Below are 13,899 nucleotides of genomic sequence, written 5' to 3'. Positions count from 1 at the left end.
AAGTCTCCATTGTATATGGTTCCTGGGATAGTCCTTGTGAGTGTGTATTCCCCTTAATGGGCCATCATCAATATCTGGCTGTTCCTTTGTTTTACCTGAAAGGCTGGTTGTTCCCAACCTTACAACATATTTCAGTAACACACATATAGCAAACTTCACATACAATTATAGCTCATACAATCCAACAGGATATTAATGTTCAACAGATCAAGACTTTTAAAATGATACCTCTGAAGGCATACTTTGTACAAAACATATCATAATCATATAACCGTGGTAAATATGGGGGTGCCAGGGTGTTGCTTTGGGGTACAGAATGTCACAGACATTACAATATTTCCATATTATTTTCTCTCATACTTTTTACACCCTACCATTTTGTGTGCTTTTTTGGCTGCCTCTACCCATTGAGCAGTTACAATGACATCCTGGTCTTTTTCCTTAGTGGTTGCAATTAATTTAACAAAGTATCTGTATATCAAATATATCAAATTATTGTTCCTAAGGTGTGTGCATTTGTCATTTGAATGTCACCTCCCATAATGCTGCCCATTTTCCTCTGAAGTTCCACACAGTCTGTTCTAGTCCCAACTAATTTAAATAATTTTGTATCTTATGAAGATTTGGCTACTTATCTTTTTTTTCCAGTTCATTAATAAAATGTTTGTTCTAGTGCAAACTTTTGTCAAATTAAAAACTGAGCTTTTATTAATATGCTGTTTTTTTCTGTCTTTGTCTTTTTCTATCCCATGACAAAACTTTGTCTCACCCCATAGCCACTTAATGTTTTTAGCCTTTTGTGAGGGACTGTCAAAGACTTTTGGAAAGCCCATATAAATTCTGTCAACCAGTTTTATTTTATCTACTATTTTGCTTACATGCTTAAAGAATTGTAGTAGATTAGAGAGGCACAGTTTTCTTTTGTGGAAGCCCTACTTGTTTTTTCCCATCGTATGATCATCTTGGAGTTGTACAATTCTGTTTTTTGGTATATCTGGTAAGACTCAGTTCTGTGATTCTCAGGATCATCCCTAGCATCTTTTTTTAAGGATAAGTAAGCTTCTTGCTGCTTACCATTCCACTGCTATAATAGCTCATTATAATGAGCACATATTTTTGCGTATTTCAGCCATTTGATTCGTAAGCTCCTGCAGAACTCTTGGGTGTATGCTGTCTGATACCAGTGACTTGTTGCTCTTTAATTTATTAGCTTGTTTCAGTAACTCCTCTCTTGGCATCTCAAGCATTTTTATTACTTGAAAAGAGTAGGTCTGGGGTAGATATCTCAGAACACTCTGTGGTGAAGACTGATGCAAGGAAATCCTTAAACTTCCTGCAAATATCATTATCTCCTCACTTGTTCTCGTTACTACCTGGTAGTCTTTCCATTCTCTGCCTGGACTGTACCACTTCCCCAGTGGCTGGTAGGGGAATCCGGGCCTGCCCTCTATTCTGGGTTCCAGGTCAGGGACCCTCTAATCAACAGCCAAGGTCTACAACATCCCACCTTGCTACTATTTCCCTGAGCCTTGTCCTACTCTGCATCTCTCAGGCTTACTCCACCACCCTTCTGGATAAACTCTTCCTTCAGAGCGTGGATCCCCAGGGTTTCTACTGTCTCCCTGGGTTTCCTCTTTTCCCTCTCTAATGCCTAGGGAGTGACTGCAGGCTTCCTCACTGCAACCCTTTTTTGCTACCAACTTCCTACCTTTATACTAGCACCACCTGTTCCCTCTTAGTAGGGCTCCATCATCAATCAGGCATTGCGTAAGGCTTGTCTACACTTAAAACACTGCAGCAGCGCTGCTGTAGCATTCCAGTGAAGATGCTAGCTATGCCGATGGGAGGGCTTCTCCCATCACTGTAGCTACTTCATCTCCCCGAGAGATGATACCTAGATTGATGGGAGAATTCTTCTTTCGACTTAGCAGCGTCTACACAGGGAATTAGGTCCATTTTAACTATATCATTCAGAGGTGTGGATTTTTCACACCCCTGAGCAACATAGTTATATTGATCTAATTTCCTGGTGTAGCCCAGGCCTTAGCAAACCTAATTTCCCTCAGGCATGGCCTGTCAGGTTAAATGTCTCTTCTCAGCCTCATTAACCCTTTCCAGGCTAGTGTGGGGGTGAATACCCCATCATAATATTGCATTGCATGTATATAATATATTGTGGTCACTGTTACCTGAACTTCCTGTGTGTATCTTAAGAAAAGAGACCTGCAGACATGGGGAAAAGTGTACAGCTTCCTATTGTGCAGTAAAGCGAACTCCTGGGGTCTCAGAACCATGGAGCCAGCATTCTGCACAAATTTAATGGAGAGAAATGTGGACTGAAAGAGAAGCATTGCTGGGAAATCCTGAGATGCCATTATATGGGTGGAGGAGATGGGAATCTTCTGTGTGGGGAGTGCAGAAGTGTCCAGCTCTGTGACTGATCCTGTAGGTGTGTGGAAGAGGGTGCTTCAGTTTCTCATTTCTGAGGTTTTCTTCTCAGGTGCTGCCACAAAAGCCTGGAGGAAGTAGGCCTTGAATTATCATTTCCAGAGAACAACAGCTCCCAGATTCTAGTTGGGAAAGTCCCCCTGTGTTTTATGGAGAGAGAGGCCAATGAATTACGACGGAAAAGACAGCCTGTGGCTAAAAGCATTGTGGAGGTTAGTCCTGGATGTGGAACTTGAGCAAATTACTTTGTGATGGTGTCATTCTGCTCTATATTAATGATGCAGGGTGTTGGAAGAGTGGCTTCTAAGTGAGAAAGCTAAAGAGAATCCTTGCTATGCTTTCAGGAGAACTATTTATCCATGTCCGCTGGCCTCAGGACTGCTTCTTTGCTGGTGTACTTTTCATCTTCAGTGAGAAAGCAACTCCTCTTGAAAACGAAAGGAGCATGACTTACTAATACTGTTCTGTCCATGTGGGATAAAAGAGAGCAAAGATTTACTTATTAATTGAATAAGAGGCTACATGGTTGGATGGAGAGACTATTATTTTAAGTTTAATACAACTAAAATGAGACTCCCTAGGACAGAGGCTAGTGTTCAGCAGTGTAGGCGACAAGGTTGGTTAAGAGGTGTCCTGCTATTTCTGGTGAAGAGGAGTGAGCCACCAGCCTCTCTCCCCTAGGTCTGTGTGGCAGCAGAATTGATAACACATGTACCTTAGACAGAGAGGCAATGTTGATAGAGCACTAGACTGGGACTCAGGAGAGCTCAGTTCTATTCCCAGTTTGGTCCTGGCCTGCTGGCATGTGACCCAGGGCAAGTCACCTCACCTCTTTCTGCCTCAATTTTCTTGTAATAATAATGATGTTCCTTTGTAAAGCACTTTGAGATCTACTAAAAAAAGCACTAGATTATAATTTATTATTATTGAGCACAATTAGTGTTAGGCAGTGATGTTTGTTTTCTTTTAGTCCCATAACTAGGCTAACTATAAGTCTATAACTGACATAATTAGGGATGATTGCAGATTTCGGGAAGTGGATGAAATAAAAATTATAGTGGGTGAGCTGCAAGGAGGATTGCATTTAAAGACAAGAACAAATTAAAATATTATTGTTTTAAAGACTCTCTTGCTCCAGTTGTATCTGTGTGGCTTTCGGTTGCACCTGGGAGGAGTTTGAACTTTGAAATTCCTTAGAAAATGTTGGTGGCATGAAACAATACCTGCAATCAGGAATCAGATTTGAAAAATATAAGTGGCAGTAATCTCTCATATTCTGCTCACAACTCAAGCTCCATCCATTCATGATGCCAAAATCATATACCTCTTATCGTAAATCATTCATAATTTGACTGCCCCTCTTTCTTGAGTGCTTTGATCAACAGTGACATAGTTAACAAGACTGATATTTAAATGCCATCATTAGGTGTCAGAGTTGTCTTCTCCTATAAACAAATAGGGATAGTTCATCCCTCTCAGAGCTATTGTTTCAGGCTTTCTGAAAACTGAGGCAGAAATTGCTGCATCAGTTGCTTGCAGTTCACATTTTGAAGATTTTCTTCACACCCATAAGTATTAGAGTATAAGTATTTTTAAATAAAAGCACAATATAATAACAAGATGCAGCCACCAGGCTGAGCCATTGTAAGCCATTCCAATCCTACTCCTGTTTGCAATATGTTTCTCTTTTGTTCATGTGTAAGAGTTTATATACAGGGAAAGTGCCCTTTTCAAGGGGTGATACTGCTGATCTCTTGGGGCAAAAAAACAGGTTGTGAAATGCTGTTGGCTTAAAAAATTGACCCATTTCCTTGTACTTAATGTGTGAAACTTGTAGACCTTAAGCTACAAGACAAGTGTTATAACCACCCCAATACAGACCTGCTTGGATTTGACTCATTGAAGGGAGCCCTTTTTTGAGCAAATATTTGGTTTTATGGTGTTTGCTCTTATTCCCCATTATGTCATCTGCTGAATGATATTAGCAATATGAACAAACATGCTTACTTAGGAAGCAGGGTGGATAAAAATCAATTTTATTTAAAGTAAAAAATAATCTGATATTTAAAATTTAAATTAAATACAGTTTGTTTATTTAAATAAACCTATTTAAAATTAAATTTGAAACTGACAATATATGTTAAGGCCCAAAGTTATTATAATCTGTTAAAGTCATTTAAATTAAATTTAAAAAATAATGAGTACATTTTTGCTCCGAAGTACAGTATTAAAGAAAGTCAAACTACTAAACTAGTGGATGTCTCTGGCTAAGCAACTTGAACCAGAATTTGTTGGAGTGCAAAACCAGCTGTTGACAGTAGTAGCCTCTTCTGCAGGTGAAGAGAGAATATTTTTTTATTTCAGTTTATTCAACTAGTTCAGTTCAGTGATTAGTTAATTCAGAGTTAAGAAACCAGATGGGACTTGAAAAATCAGGAAAGCTTTTCCTCCAATCTATGAATAAAAACTAGGTGTGAGAGGATGAGATCTACTAGTTATAACATCTTGAAGGACGTGATGACCAGAAACAATCAGATCAGTTGACTAACTACAGATAATGCTTCCTTTGTTTAATAAATCAGTTAGTTTTAAATTTAAAACATGTTTTGCTAAACTTTATGCTAAATATTTTTCTTTCGTTTGTATCCTGCACATTTAAAATAGTTTTATTTTAAAAATAAAATTCTATTTTTTGTATTTTTAAATGCATTTGAATTTCCATCCAAATAGAGATTGACACAAATCACAAGTAAAAACATAATAATAATCTAAGTAAATAAGAAATGCATAATTCACCAATTTCTAACGTAGTAAAATATGTAAAAGTTAAGAATCTTAATAAATCTAAGTTAAGCTATATAATTACTTAAATAAATGTGTCTAGATATACTCTATCCTCCTGGGTAGCAAAAACTAAAAGATGCTCCAAATTTAGTGTAAAGGCTATCTTTAGTTGCAATTCAACTTGGTTTTGTGGTTACCAACCAATGAAACCAACTTTTCTTTTGGAAAATAAATTATTTGAATGTTTTAAATCAGCATTTTCTGCTTGCTGATTTAAATTGCGATTAAAATCAGTAATTTAAATTACTTTGTTTTAAATCAATCCACCCTGTTAGAAAACAGCATCTTCTGACACATCAAGTTCATTCTTTTTCGAGTGATTCTCCTCATGTATTCCACTTCCAGCGCTCATGTGACCCATGCATATGAGGTCTGACTCTTTTGGCTAGCAATGTCCATGAGGGCCATGCCTGTGCCCTGGATGTCCTCATGCCTCTCTTCCCTCTTTTCCCCTTATCCACCGCCAGAGATAAAGGACAGAGTAGGCCCAGCTGTCCCTCAGCTCCTTCTTACTGCCCGTGGCTGCAAGACAGAACCCCTGCAGAATCTGCTTCTCTGCACACTGTGTGACTTTACTGATCATGTGTGTAATTATATATATAGAGAGAGAAAGAGAGTAATATTTGTATAGTTAGCGTAGTGTCTTTTTTACACTTAGTGGCTATATATAACAAACAAACAAAACCCTCTTATTAAAGTTAGGGACTTCCCCAGTACCAGGATTTAATTGCTGTGATAGAAAGGAAGTCCCAAGGGTTCAAAACTTGCTCCTCCTATGATTCAGCTAGTCTGCTTAATGATTCGCACTCAAGGTGATAGATGCTCAATCTGTTGCTCCTTCTCCAAGAGGACACAGAAGGTGAGAAAGGTCCACCTTAAACATTTTTTCCTGAAGCTCTCAGATAGCGCCTCCTTAGAACTGGAGAGAAAAGGGCCTCTCTGGCCTGAACAGGCTTCCTCAGTCAATGCTTCAGTTTTCTGAATACAGTAGGAAGGAATATCCTTCCCACAGCAAGCACAGACCTCAAATACCCTTCTTGGGACCTAGTAAAAGGAAGCATAGATCTCCTCAGACTATTAAGACAAAGGGTAGTTCATGGTCCAAATTAGGTTTCTCTGACACCCTGATAAAACCCAGTTGCTGAGCACACATGGTACTGTCTCAGGCAGTGGTCTGCATTTCACCTGGTACTGACTCTCGATGCATGAGATGTCAATGACCTGTCACCTCTGAATCTGCCACTGACCCCTATAGTACAGATGCTCCCAGCACTGACTTTCTTGGCACTGAAGTTATTTGTGGTGTCACGTGATCTTGCAGTGATCATGAAGCCTGAGTCACCATAGTATTCTCAGCTGTAAGAGTGCCCTCTGTATTTTGGTATTGACTACCAGTATTGCTACAGTACCAGTCAACTCTTCAGCTGCAGTGGTGGGGAAGACTCAAGCTCACCCCAAAACTCTGGTTAGGGTAGAGGAGGAGTACTCATTTTCTTTCTCCCCTTTTGAGCATAGTAGGGAGGGTATCCCCCAGCCACTCTTCTCTTTTCTATTCATATGACCTTTGCTGGTCTAACAGGGAATCTAGAAGTTGTAGATGTACACCTATGGGATCTCAGGGAGAGCACTCACCTTGATATCCAACCCCATGGCCCCCAGCCTCTTACTCCTACAATGTGCAATCTTGGGCCCTTTGGGGTATGCAACCAGCAAGAAAAACTACCTCCACTACCCCTTGTAGACTTAGATCTCATTCCCCTATGAAACTTCATAGAGTGCTCAAGGGGCGCTGATGGTACAGACTCACAGTATAGCACAGGAAGATGAGGAAGAATACCTGCAGACAGTAGAGCACTTGATCCCAGCAGTGGTCTAGTCTTCCTTACCAGATTAGGCAGTAGGTCCCTCCACTTCCACTCAGCCGTATGATTGGGAAACATTTCAGTAACTGCTGCATTACATATTGGAAATCTCCATGGAGGTAGAGCAGGAAGACTCTCACAAGCTACTGGATATTTTGTACTCTTACTTGCCTGAAAGGCGTGCCATGCCAATTAATGAGGGGCTGTTGGAGCCAGCAAAAAAATTATAGTAGACCCAATCATCTGTGGCACCTACTTCTAAAAAGGCAGATAGGTACTGTCAAGTCTGTCATAACATTGGACAGATGGTGCTAGAGATCATCACCCCTGGCTACCCTATATATTTCTACTCCTTGCCCCCTGCGCTACCTTCCCCATCCCTCTTCGGGAATCCTTCTCATGAGAGCCTATTACAAGCAGAATTGGCCTTATTGCTTCACGTAGGAGCCATAGAGGAAGGGCCCTCAGAATTCAGGGGAAGAGGCTTCTACTCTGTTTTTTCTCATTTCGAAGAAAAAAGGGGGTCTTTGTCCTATCCTAGATCAGAGGAGATTCAACAAATATATATGGCACCTCAGATTCAGGATGGTAATACTTGCATCCATCATTCCATTTCTTGTGGCTCAAGACTGGTTTGTAGCTCTTGACTTCCTGGATGTGTACTTCCATAGAGCTATCCACTCATCCCACAGGAAGTACTTGAGACTCACAGTAGGGCCCAACTATTACCAGTACAGGTCTGTCCATGGCACCAAGAGTATTCACAAAATGTCTGGCAGCAATAGTAGTGCATTTAAGGAGAAAAGGTATCCATGTCTATCCATATCTGAATGAGCAGAGGAAGGTCCAAGTAGGAGACTACAATATCAGTTCTTTCCTTGTTTTCCCAACTGGGATTCTTTGTGAATTGCAAGAAATCGTCTCTCACCCCATAACAGACAATAGAGTTCATAGGAACCATGATTAGCTCTTGATCAGCAAATCCCTACCTCCAAGAGGACATCTTATGGTCTCTTCAGTCCATAACAAATGAGCTAAAATTTACTTTAACAAGGTTGGTGTGTATATGCTTAGGACTGTTGGACCATATGACAGCATGCACGTATGTGACACTGCTTGCCAGACTTCACCTGTGGTCCTTGCAGTTATGGGTGAGGTTTGCATACTCCCCGTCAAAGCATCACATGAGCAAGAGAGTCCTGGTCCCACCCCAGATTCTATGAGAACTCAGTTGGTGGCTGGAAACATATAGAAGAGGGTTTCCTTCTTGATCCCCTCCCTGACAATAAAACTCATCACAGACACCTAAGGTACAGGTTGGGGTGCCATCTGCATATGCAAGGGATCTGGTTTGAAATTGCATGTGAATATCCTGGAGCTCAGGGCTTCTAGCTGGCCTGCATGGCATTCCAGCTTGTTCTGCAGGACTCCATGTTGCAGATCTTGACAGACAATATATCCACAATACACTATGTAAAGAAGCAAGGAGGTGCTCGGTCATCCCCTCTCTGCCAGGAGGCCATCAAGCTGTGGACTGGATGTCATCTCCACTGGGTAATCCCATTGGCTTTAAACCTTTCAGTAGCCCGCTAAAGCCTGAGAGGCTTCTTAGGCAGCACACAGCAAGCAGTCACAAGTGGTCACTGCAGACCTCCATCATAGCACTGATATTTCACCATTGGGGGATTCCCACAATAGATCTGTTCACAATAGGAAATATTACCAAGTGCCTGAACTTCTGTTCAAGAGGGGGTATGGGACTGGGCTTCTTAACAGACACCTTCTTTCTACAGTGGTCTGAGCCTACGAAACACCTTTCCCTCCATTCCCTTGATGTCCAGATTAATATCCAAAATCAGAGAGGACAAGGCCATACTGAACTTAATAGCTCCCGACTGGCTGAGGCAATTTTGGCTGTCTTACTTATTGCAAATGTCCATTTTATCTCCCATCCATCTTCTGCTCTGTCCAGACACGGTATCATAGAACTACAGTCAGATCTTGCACCCAGACCTACAGTCATTGCATCTGATTGCTTGGATTTGGCTGGTTGAGCACTTCTGACAGGGACTGTTCCTGACAGGTTAAAGAAATCCTCATGCATAGTAAGAAACCATCTCCTATGAATACCTACTCCTCCAAATGGAAAGGGTTCTCTGTATAGGCAATTCAGCAGATTCTGGATCCAACTGGGGCCATGGTACCACAGATGCTTGACTACATATTGCACTTGAAACATGCTGGATTGGCATTTAGTTGTTTCAGAGCTTACCTTGCAGCTATATTGGCATGTCATGCTCTGATACTGTCATATGCAGTCTTCTCATATCCAGTGGTATTGAGATTCCCCAAGGGCCTCTTGGATATTTACCCCCTGCGGGAGTCCCAGCTCCTCCTTGGGATCTCATGTTGTCCTCTTAAAACTCATGGAGCCTCCATTAGAGATACTCATGGATTGTTCAGTACATCACCTTACTCCTAAGAGAGTCTTTCCGGTAGCTGTCACCACAGCATGGAGTGCGAGCATGCTCCAAATCTTTATGGCCAGGCCTCCTTTATCCTTTCACAAGGACAAAGTGGTTCTGAGAATTCAGAACCCTAGCACCATAAGTTCATCCCTAAGGTAGGTAGTCTTGACATTTCACCTAAATCAGCCAATTAACCTATGAGTTGTCTTCCTGAAGCCACACTCAATGCCAAGAGAGAAGCTGCATACTTTGGACATTTCTGGAGGCTTGCTGTATTACTTTGACAGGATTAAATGTTGTAGACCGTCTCCCTGGGTTGTTGGTTTTTTTATGTATATATTTAGTTTGTCGAAAGGCCAAGCCATCTCATACACTGCATGATCTACTTAGAGACCTTCTGGGATCTCCACTGTTACCAGCTAGTTTGTGAGCCTTTCCCTTCACACATCAAAATACTGCCTGTGCCTTGATGGAGGGTGTCTTCAGGAATGTGCCAGTATCCAAGATCTCAAAAGCAGCAACATGGAGCAACCCACTGACTTTTGTCAAACATTGCACACTTGAGTGGGTGTATAGAGGTGATGCCAAGTTTGGGAGAGTAGTACTTCAATCTTTGAGTAATGCAGCTGGCTTTTAGTCTCACCACCTAAAGAGGATAATGCTTGCCAGTCACCTGTGGTGGGATCCACACTAACACATACTCAAAAAAGAGAGAACAGGTATTTACCCTACAGTAACTGTGGGTCTTCAAGATGTAGTCAATGTGGCTCTCACAGCCTGCTCTCCGATCCACACTTTTTGGAGTCCTCAGCAACACCAGCTTTGAATAGTGAGGGAATTGAGGGAGGGTTTAGGTTACTGTGTCCTGTATGTCCTTGTATGGGAGTGCAAGGAGGCACAGGGTGCATGTGCAGACACTACTATTCAAAAAGACTGATCTTGCATGCATGAGGTGGATGGGCTCTTACAGAATCCACACTGACTACAATATCTCAAAGAACCATAGTTTCTGTAGGGTGGGTGTGATGGGATGTATTTAGCACTTGGTGGCTCCCTGCTGAGGGTCCTGCAGTCTTACTACGCCCCACCCCAAGAAAGAGTAAGTTGGGGAAAAGAGCAGTGAGGGTGGGTCCCCCAAGCTTGCCTAGAGAGGACTCTCTGGAGCAGCCATTTTGGAAACTGCAGAAATTTGGTCCTCTAAGGGCTAGAGGGTTAGAAACGACCACTCAGGGCCCTGCTGGCCCAGATAAAAGTTGCTGCCTGGCCTTAGCAGTTCAGCTTGCTGGGAGCAGAGAAGTGAAGAAGAGTGTTCCTCTTGGGACAAGGAGCCTGATAATTAGAATTTATGGCTGGCTGAACTTACATAGTTGGACTGCAGAGAGAGAGGAATCTGAGGATGCAGGGCTAAACATAAAAGGGCCCGGTATGAAGAGGCCCAGGGAAGTAGCCACAAAGGTTTGAAGTAAGGAGTATATGGCTGCTGTTTATAGCATTACTGGACACAGGTAAAATGGAATAAATTCACAAAGGGGACAGGGCTTATTTGGGAGCCTGAACAAAGGGCTGAATTTAAAGGACCCAGTTCTGAGGCTGAAGATTCTACTAAGGACAAATAGATTGTTTATTGGATGTTCATTTGGACTGTGTGACTTGGCTGGAGGGCCAAGCTACTGAAGACCTACCAAGGTTGTCAGGCAATCTCTTCCAAACTCTTCCAGTCTAATGTTGGAAGGGACCTCAGGAGGTCATCTAGTCCAACCCCCTGCTCAAAGCAGGGCCAATCCCCAATTTTTGCCCCAGATCCCGAAATGGCCCCCTCAAGGATTGAACTCACAACCCTGGGTTTAGCAGGCCAGTGCTCAAACCACTGAGCTATCCCTCCCAGGGAATCAGGGGTGAGAAACGGACTGTGGACCACACTCCACTGCTTGGAGGTGCTCAAGTGGTGAGTGCCCCCTTACAGTGTGGAACCATTCTTTTCCTTCTGTTCTGGATCATCTGTTATCCCTAAAGCATATAGGATTATTCATCAGCTCTATGAGGATACATTTAGGAGCAATAGCAACTTATCATTCTCCCAGCAGGGTCACACCATTTTTTCCCACCATACAGCTTCTAGATTCCTTAGGGACCTATTCTTGTGTTTTCCTCCAGTCTGGGACCCTCTTCCTTTCTGGGACCTCAGGATAGTTTTAGCTGAGTTAATGGGACCCCCTTTTCACCCGCTCACAACTTACTCTCTATATCACCTGTAAAAAACAGCCCTTTTAGTAGCCATAACATCAGCTTGAAGGGTAGGAGAGATTCAGGCTCTTGCGTGGTGTTCCCTACAGACTAAGTGATCCTTAAGGCTCACCCTAAATTTTTTTACCAAAGATTGTCTTGGATTTTCATCTAAATGAGATGATGCATCTGCCAGTTTTCTTTTCCAAGCCCCACTCCAACCAAGAGGAAGCCAATCTGCATGTTGCTGGTATGATTAGGGCTCTTTTATGTCATCTTGACAGAACAATACCCTTCAAGAGCATCCCGAGGCTATTTGTAGCATTTGAAGATAGGGTGAAGGGTCAGGCAACATCTACCTAAAGACTAACTGGGTATGTAATTGTATTAAATCATGCCATGAGTTAACTAGATTAGATCTATTCTATCTAGGTTCTATCTGGGTTAGACTGAACTTATCGCTGTAGTATCTGAGCACCTTCCAGTAGTGCACTAAGCAATGTGACTAAACATTTGTCATGTGTTGTTTTGTTTTCTTATCCTCGCCTTAGGGAGAGAAGTGTATGCAGTGGAGTGTCATGTGTTGGTAGGGCTTTAGAGGGTTGGGGTTTTTTGGGGTATTTTTTTAAATATACATGTTATGTATTTATGTTAGAGGAAAAAAGGTTAAAGAGCGGAAGGTGGTGAGGTTTTTGATCGTCCTTAGATCCACCCATGCAAGTTATAGCCCACTTCACCAGGACTTAAGCAGCTTCTGGAGCTTCTCTGAAAAGCATACCAATTCCAGAAATTTGCAGGGAAACTATATGGGGGATCAGTCCACTCCTTCATCCCACATTATTTCTTAGTTGAGGCCTGAAGATCTGATTTCTGTTTTGGCTGAACTGTCCTGCAATCATTATTTAAATAGGACTTCTAGCATCCACCCCCTGATTATGAGGTCACTGCTTACTAGTCACCAGAAATGGAATACATGTGGATAATCACTCCCAGAAGAAACAATGGCTGTTTACTTACAATAACTGTGGTTCTTCACAATGTGTTGTCTATGGATTCTGCAACCCATCCACAACCTACCCTCCTTCCCCGTTACTAGAAAATCCTATACCACCTACGGTCTGTATTGGCGAAGAAACTGAGGGATGGTTATGCGAGCCTCTGCTCTTTATGTCCTTGGATGGGAAGGGGAGAGGGGGCATGAGCACATCCAAGGTGTGGCACCAGTGAACACTGCAGGCCAAAAGAGTCCAATCTTGCATGCATGGGGCAATGGCTCACTAGAGGTGGAATCAATGTGGACAACACATCTCTTAGAACCACTGTCACTGTTGGGTAAGCTACCATTCTTTCTTACTGGTCTTGTAATTGAACAAGCTAATGGGAGATGCTTTAAGATTAGGACTTAAACAGATTCTGGAAATTGTGTGTTGCTATCCCTTTAGTGCAGTCCTGAAAAGTTGTAGTAAGTTCGGGAGTTTGCTGGGGTGACTTCAGGCTGGTCTTCTGTCTATGGTACTTATATGGCCCTTATCATGTAGTACCTGAGACTCACAATCTTTAATGTATTTATTCTCCCAACACCCCTATGAAGTGCTATCATCCCCAATTTAGAGAGGGGAACTAAGTGACTTGCCCGAGGTACACAGGAAGTCTATGGCAGAGTGGGGACTTCAACCTGGATCTCCCACTGCCTAGGCTAATGCTCCAATCATTGGCCCATCCTTCTTGATTATTTATCACAGTGAGTGACTTGGAACTGGAGACAGTAAATATGTCCAGGTTTGGACAGTAGAGAGGAAAGTTGAGGAGGGAAAAAAAAGTAAGTGATTGATTGTTCTGCCTCTTGCTTTTCAGGAGTTGATTCAAGAACAAGTTGAGGTAAGTAGTGCTCTTCTTTTGAAGTGGGTCAGGATAGCTCTCAAGCAACCCTGAAAGTTTTGTTGCTTGAGACAGGACAAAACCTGGGAGAATACCATCCTTTAGCTCTTAAGAATTGACAGTGGGGAGATGTGGACCAGGTGGGCCCTACTAGGTCTTCCTCATCTGTTCCTTCT

The 13,899-nt window shown here is 42.3% G+C and overlaps 1 protein-coding gene across 4 annotated transcripts in view; it reads left to right on the top strand.

Annotated features, from left to right (window-relative positions):
- The window catches only part of MLH3 (mutL homolog 3), a 43,341-nt gene that overhangs the window by 19,794 nt on the left and 9,648 nt on the right, over nt 1–13,899 (top strand). For 3 of the 4 annotated variants that reach the window (XM_073349199.1, XM_073349198.1, XM_073349200.1), the window contains 2 exons: nt 2,501–2,660; nt 13,700–13,723. In XM_073349199.1, coding sequence (XP_073205300.1) covers nt 2,501–2,660; nt 13,700–13,723 — 184 coding nt within the window. Of the gene's footprint in view, nt 1–2,500; nt 2,661–12,941; nt 13,204–13,699; nt 13,724–13,899 lie in introns of those variants that run through there. The other variant, XM_073349201.1, reaches the window with a different exon arrangement.

Source organism: Lepidochelys kempii, chromosome 6 (assembly GCF_965140265.1).
Source record: "Lepidochelys kempii isolate rLepKem1 chromosome 6, rLepKem1.hap2, whole genome shotgun sequence".
In the NCBI taxonomy this organism is placed as follows: Eukaryota; Metazoa; Chordata; order Testudines; family Cheloniidae; genus Lepidochelys; species Lepidochelys kempii.
This window is presented reverse-complemented; position numbering and strand designations above follow the sequence as displayed.